This window comes from Apaloderma vittatum, unplaced genomic scaffold (assembly GCF_000703405.1).
Source record: "Apaloderma vittatum isolate BGI_N311 unplaced genomic scaffold, ASM70340v1 scaffold15784, whole genome shotgun sequence".
Taxonomy (NCBI): domain Eukaryota; kingdom Metazoa; phylum Chordata; class Aves; order Trogoniformes; family Trogonidae; genus Apaloderma; species Apaloderma vittatum.
The window spans coordinates 9,094-15,668 of NW_009712248.1; the positions used below are offsets into that span (position 1 = coordinate 9,094).

Genomic DNA, 6,575 nt, shown 5'->3' on the forward strand with positions numbered 1-6,575 from the left:
AGCAGAGGTAAACAAAGAGTAATTATTGACAAGTTATGTTAGAGAAACAAAAGCTTTTGGCATGGGCTACTCAAGTTCTGAAATACGGTTAACAAATTCACACTACTGGCAAGAAAGAAAGTTATTTAATAGAAATTTATTTATGTATTAAACACTAACAAATGACAGCTAGTGACTCCCAATTAAATAACATTGAAAAGAACTGATGATAATGTTATTAACTGAACAGTGACCCTCTACTAGAAGACAGTGGAAAAGAGAAGGAGCATATTTTTCACCCTCAAAGTCTCTAGGTTTGCATCTAGATCTGTGTGTTCCCATCAGAAGATCCCAGAATAAATAATAATGACAGAAGAAACCATAGTCTTTAGACCCTGTTTTGCTTTATCTTGGACTTGACCCCTTAGCACCGCCCCAGATGTAGCTGCAGCACACCGTGGAAGTGCATATCCACGTAATAACTAAACTCTTTGGGCATGATGTGGATGTTCTGCTTGGGAAGCACGTTGTCATAGTAATGATGGGGCAGGGAATGGCCATCAGGATGGAAGGAGAAGGGCCAGAAGCCATAGAGGGTAATGTGTTGGCACAGCTCCAGAGCAGCATTCACTAGCATGAAACCCGAGGAGAGACGATAGGTATGAAAACCAAGGTCATGCCAGTACTTGCTTAGAGCACTTAGATAATGAGGGTGGAAGAAGAAGACATGCGACTCAGAGGCAGAATCCTGTAAGGCATAGAGGGCTCGGTAAGAAGCCTCAGTATCGTCAGGGAAGGAGAAAGATGGGATGAGGAACCACGTCTTTCCGTAGGGAGCTGCTGCCTTCACAAATGGCAGGCGCCGACCGTTCAGACCATGAAACCTGTGAGGCAACAGATGTGGGGCCATGACCCTCTGCCAATACCATCCTTGTTCCCTTCTGCTCTTCCCATGATACTCTGCTCAAAACCAGTGAAATAGCAGCTCTACCCTTCACTTCCATTTTACCCTTCTCTGTGTCTTATGGGTGATCTGAGTTCAAGATTCTCAGATACAGCTAACACAGACCAGGGGAGCTGCTTCACAATATCCAGGTTTGCTAGTCACTAGTTTGTTAAGTGACTAGTTGGGTAAGGGGCTGGGAAGATGTCTTCAGATTTAAAACCTCAGTGGCCCCACAGCTCACAATTCATGGATAATGATGTCCCACAACGGTGCAGCAGAGGTTTGGGAGAGAATTCATATGATCTGCCTTTAGAGATCTGCTACACAGACATTTACAGCTACACCTGAGTTAATTATCTAAATGTCTTTTGTAGTCATGCTTTGTAGTCAGTGGAGGAAAACAAATACAGCTGGACCACAACCAGTGTGTCTTACTTTAGATCACAGAATCACAGAATGTTGGGGGTTGGAAGGGACCTCGAAGGATCATCTAGCCCAACCCCCCTGCCAGAGCAAGATCACCTACAGTAGGTCACACAGGAACGTGTCCACGTGGGTTTTGAATGCCTTCAGAGAAGGAGACTCCACGACCTCTCTGGGCAGCCTGTGCCAGTGCTCTGTCATCCTCACAGTGAAAAAGGTTTTCCTAACGTTTTTGAGGAACCTCTGATGCTCCAGCTTGCACCCATTGCCCCTTGTCCTATCATTGAACATCACTGAGAAGAGCCTGACTCCATCCTCCTGACACTCACCCTTTACATATCTATAAACATTAAGGAGGTCACCCCTTAGTCTCATCTTCTCCAAACTCTTACATTGGTACACGGAGTTGTTCTTTCCCAGATGCAAGACTCTACACTTGTCTTTGTTGTGTTTCACAAGATTTCTCCCTGCCCAACTCTCCAGCCTGTCTAGATCTCCCTGAATGGCAGCACAGCCTTCTGGTGTGTCAGCCACTCCTCCTGTAGTGACTGCTCTAAGACAAGGAGTACATATTTTCTTCACTGAACATAAAGAGCATTTATGCATCTAGGATCAGAATGAGACGACATAATTCCCATCAGAGCTCCTTCCTGATAGCAGTAGTTCAGAATACAGGTGAGCTTCCTCTACCTGTCTTGATATCACCCTTCAGAGGATTGACTGTCCGGAAAATGTGGAAATGCTATTAATCTCTAGTGGTAAGCTAAAACAATCAGCAGCAACCAAGTCTTGAACAGACTCTGCCCTAAGCAAGTCCAAGACTTGCAGTATTTCCCTGTAGACCTCTGCACAGTGGGGAGCATCTCACAGAAACAGATGCAAATAGCTTTTTCCAGGACAAGCTTTTCATGATAGCAAAAGCCTGTCTGTTTTCTGGGAACCAGAGCAGAGGCAAAAGAGATTGCCTTTTCAAGAACATGGTGTATGACGGAAAAGAAAGTTAGGGTCCTTTCCTCCATTTTTATTGTCACACCTATTACCTTTTCTGAAGGATGCTAGGATTTACAGTGACGATGCTTGACTTTCTGCCCACATCCTCAGGGAAGTCCATAGAAGGCAAGTTAAACCTGATTGAGGTGATAAAAAGAGGAATAATGCTTCCATGATATCCTGAGACCTTACCCATCCCCCAGTGACAATATTCAGTTCAGGTGGACCCCATCATTTCCCCAGCCCCTCAGAACCTTTTCTCTGTCTCCATTTTCTCTTCCTTCACCCCGTTCCCATGAAAACCCCTCCTCTTGCTGGTCTCCTACATCTCTCCTGGGCAGGCTGACAGCAGTTACCTGATTACAAACTGGTGCTCATCAATTTTAGCACCACAGCTACTGTTCCTGAGGATTCCTCCATTTCCCACTACAGCACACGTTTTGTAGAGGGGGTTCTGAAAGGGGGATTTCTATAAAGAAACATGTAGAAATTCATTCACCCTTAGAAAATTACAGTAAAAACCTATGCAGATCCCCCAGCTGGACCCATTCTAGGGTGTCTGAGAGAAAAACATGCAGACTGTCAGTCATATTCCCCATCAAAGAGCACTCCTACCTCTGGCAGGATCTCCAGCAAGCCACTGCTAACTTTCAATCTCTTTGAGGGATATCCGTCATAGACAATCTCGGACCCCAACGGGGCATTCTCTTGTGTCACTGCCAGCCACGCTGAGGCGTTGCAGCAGTGCCCTAGCTCTGCCCTGTGAGGGAGAGAGAGTGGAAGATGGTGAGCAGAAGTCTGGGGGTGGTATGAAGGGTGGCTGTAACAGAATAACAAAGGAAAGAAGGATGAGAATGAGAAGAGAGGGCTAGGCAGGGTGCCACAATAGAAGCAGAGTAAAGGATTAGGTGAGCAAGTATCACAGTGCCATGAGAAAGTGAGTTTGGGAAAGCACAGAGAACACAAAGAAGACATTATATCAGGTTAGAACTACCTTTGTTGTACACTCTCTTTCTCCATCTCTACATATCTTTTGTTTTCTTCTTCCTCATACACACACACATTGCCAGATATTTTCTCTCTGTTCTCCACTCTTTAGCCTAGCCAGTATTCCAAAGCCTTTTGTGTTTGCTTCAGCTTCACACAAACCTATGAGTGCCTTCACCTCTCTCCTCATCAGCTTACCAACGTGTGAGATCAAAGGCCAGCATATGGGATGTAGCAGGGCCATGCAAAAAGGTGTTACATGGGGATGGTGGGTGTGGGTGTGCCTGCACATCCCACCCTCGCAGTATGACTTCCAGAACAACATCTCTGTAGATATGATTGTGAGTACAGATAGCCTGTGTGAAGATCAATCCAATAAACAAACCTGGGGAGACATTTACCCAAAACTCAAATGAAAGAGGAAGATGACCAAGAGACTCTTGGAATAAAGAAGGAGTCACCTGAAACAAAGTATGAAAGGAACGTGAACATTTTTCATGAGGGGCAAATGATTATGGAGTAGAAAGAGCAACAGTCAAAACTTTATCTGACCCTGCCAGAAGCTGCCCCACCAGCATCATGATCTCTGCCAAGGCCAGGCAGAGCAGCCTCCTTGTCAGATGCTGTACAGAGTCTGCATCCAGCCAGTGGCTCTCAGGTGCAGCAAGTTGGGGCCCAACCTGTGGATTCACAGGGTACTTCTCCACAGATTTGTGGATCAGCAAGCCCCAGAGAGCACAAGGGTCTCCCACAAATCTAGACTGCACACACATCCTGTGAGGGGGAGCCTGTAACTGCCTCTCCGTGTGTGTGTGTGATTAGAACTTCCTGAGCTTATTTGTTTAGAAATTCATGGTTGTATATTGACATTTTGTAAGTGTCTAACATTTTGGTTTGTCTGCTTTGTTATTGATATTTGATCCTGAATGTCTACTTCACCCATTGTGAAGTAAGCATGTGTCATCAATAAACTAATAAACCACTTTGGTTATTATTTTACTGAAAAAAGGTGAACTGAGTAGTTTTCCCCTGTCACTAGTGGACATCACCTGTACTGGGCCAAGGCAGTAATGTTGAACTTCCAGCAGCAGCTCTGCATTAACTTCACGTGTGTCAGACTCCAGACTTCATTGATCCTAGGGCAGAAAAGCTCCTAAGCAACTAGAATGTTCTCACAAAGACTTACTGCAAACAAACAACTCTGTTGCATCCCTCCCTAGCCCCTGCACCTTCACTGAGGCCAACAGGTGACCCAATTTACTCAATTGACTGTCTGCCTCTGCCCAGCACACCTGTGGCCATAACTTACTTGTGAGGTTGTGTTATGTTGCTCAACAGTTCTTGACATGCTTCTGCTTCTGAAACCTTGATGTCAGGTCTGTGAAAAAATCCAAAGGGTTAGACTGAGCCAGAACATTATGTCTTCACACAGCTTTTCTCCATCACTCCAACCCAGTAATCCCGTACTCCCAGTGTGTCCCCTTGGCCATCTCATGGCCATGTCTGAAATATCCCACATTGAAATATGCACCTGAGACTAGCATAACTGCATCCTTTCTCTACACTATCTCCACTCCTACTCTACTGATTCCTTTCCTCTGTGAAAGGCATCCTCTGTGTTCCCACTTCCTTTGCAGGACTGAGGGAATGCATTTTCTCCACTCTGTCCCACACTCACCTGCCATTCAACACCAGAAAGCACATGGAGACAAATGAGACTGCAGCTACAGCCAGCAACATGACCCATAGCTTGTGCATCTTCAGGAGTCCTGGCTTCACATACTCCTCCCTGCTGATGCTGTGTGGCATTCTGAGGTATACCTGAGAGAGCAGAAAGAAATGAGGAAGTTCCGTATTGTAGCTGTGTAGTGTAAACACCCAGCCTGGGGCTTTTCTGGCACTTAGCCTAGTGGAAAGTTTTCTTAACTCTCGTGAAACAACGTCCAATAGAAAGGATAGCAGAGAACTCTTGGACTACACTGAAAAATGGCATGGGGTTATTAGAGGATCCCACCAGATCCTGTTGGAAGACATCAAGGACAATGCCAGTCAATATTCTCTCTCCTTTAGAGCTGTCCTCAGCTTATCCAGGGCAATGATTCTACCTGCCACCTTCTCCACCTCATCTCTCTAGCAGTTCTCAAAAAATGTCTGCACACAAGTTCTTCATCATCTGTGCTGGAAAGAAAAGGGCTGACAGGTTTCTCCTCATTTGCTTAGCTTCCTTGCCCGTCAGGGGCGAGGACCAGCCCCAGTGATCAGAAGCAGTGAAGTGCAGCACACCCTGCTCGTCTCAGGAATGAACCTTTGTACTGGAATGCAGTGGATTTACTTGTTAGCAGGCAGCCACCCCAGTCACGTCGAATCTATACAAAAACTGACACAGCATCAGATTGACATGTTTCTTCAGAGATATAGTTTTATCTGGTGTCGGTAAAAGAAGCAATTTTGCTCATTTTCCAAAGCTCACATCCTTTACCACCTTCCCAACCTTGGCTAAAGAATAATTGTTCTGGCCCTCTCCAAACAGTGGCATGATTACAAGGTGGGGAAGAAAAGGGAGAAAGGAAGCAAAGCTTTATTGATATTCCTTTTGAAGTTTTGCCTTGAAGTTTGCTATATTTTATGTCAGTTTACAGTATGCTGAAATAGCCTAATGCAAACCTTTCAAGTACAAATTTTGAACAATTGGGCAAAAATAAGGTCCATCACAACATTCTATTCACTGAATTGGAGACATATGGGTTTGATGGATGGATTGTTAGATGGATAAAGAACTGACTGGATATCTGCATCCGAAGAATTGCAGTCAACAGCTCGGTGTCCAAGTGGAAACCTCTAATGAGTTGTGTCCTTCAAGGGTCCATAGTGGGACCAGTATAGTTTCATACCATGACCTCTGACATAGTGTAATTGAGTGCACCCTCAGCAAGTTTGCAGAACTGAAAGGGCCTTTTGAGGTCCCTTCCAACCCCTAACATTCTGTGATTCTGTGGTTCTGTGATTCTGTGTGACCCTGACAGTCTTGAGAAGTGGGTACATGTGAACAAGTTCAACAAGACCATAAGCAAGGTCCTGTGCCTGGATTGGGATAATCCTCAATATTAGTGGAGGCTGGGGAATGAAGGGATAGAGAGCAACCCTGCAAAGATAGTCTGGGGGCTACTGGTGGGTGAAAAACTGGACATGAGCTAGCAATGTGCACCTGCAGCCAAGAAAAACAGTTGGGTGCTGGGCTGCATCAAAAGAA

The 6,575-nt window shown here is 45.3% G+C and overlaps 1 protein-coding gene across 1 annotated transcript; it reads right to left on the reverse strand.

The window, feature by feature from the left end:
* Positions 1 to 403: 403 nt before the first annotated feature.
* LOC104272819 (alpha-2,8-sialyltransferase 8E-like) lies at positions 404 to 5,146 on the reverse strand (the record flags this gene model as incomplete). The annotated part of the gene is made up of 6 exons (XM_009867918.1): positions 404 to 863; positions 2,389 to 2,475; positions 2,695 to 2,807; positions 2,954 to 3,098; positions 4,635 to 4,703; positions 5,004 to 5,146. Coding segments are annotated over 6 exons (1,017 nt in total), but the record flags the coding sequence as incomplete, so codon positions are not given.
* Between the last annotated feature and the right edge of the window lie 1,429 nt (positions 5,147 to 6,575).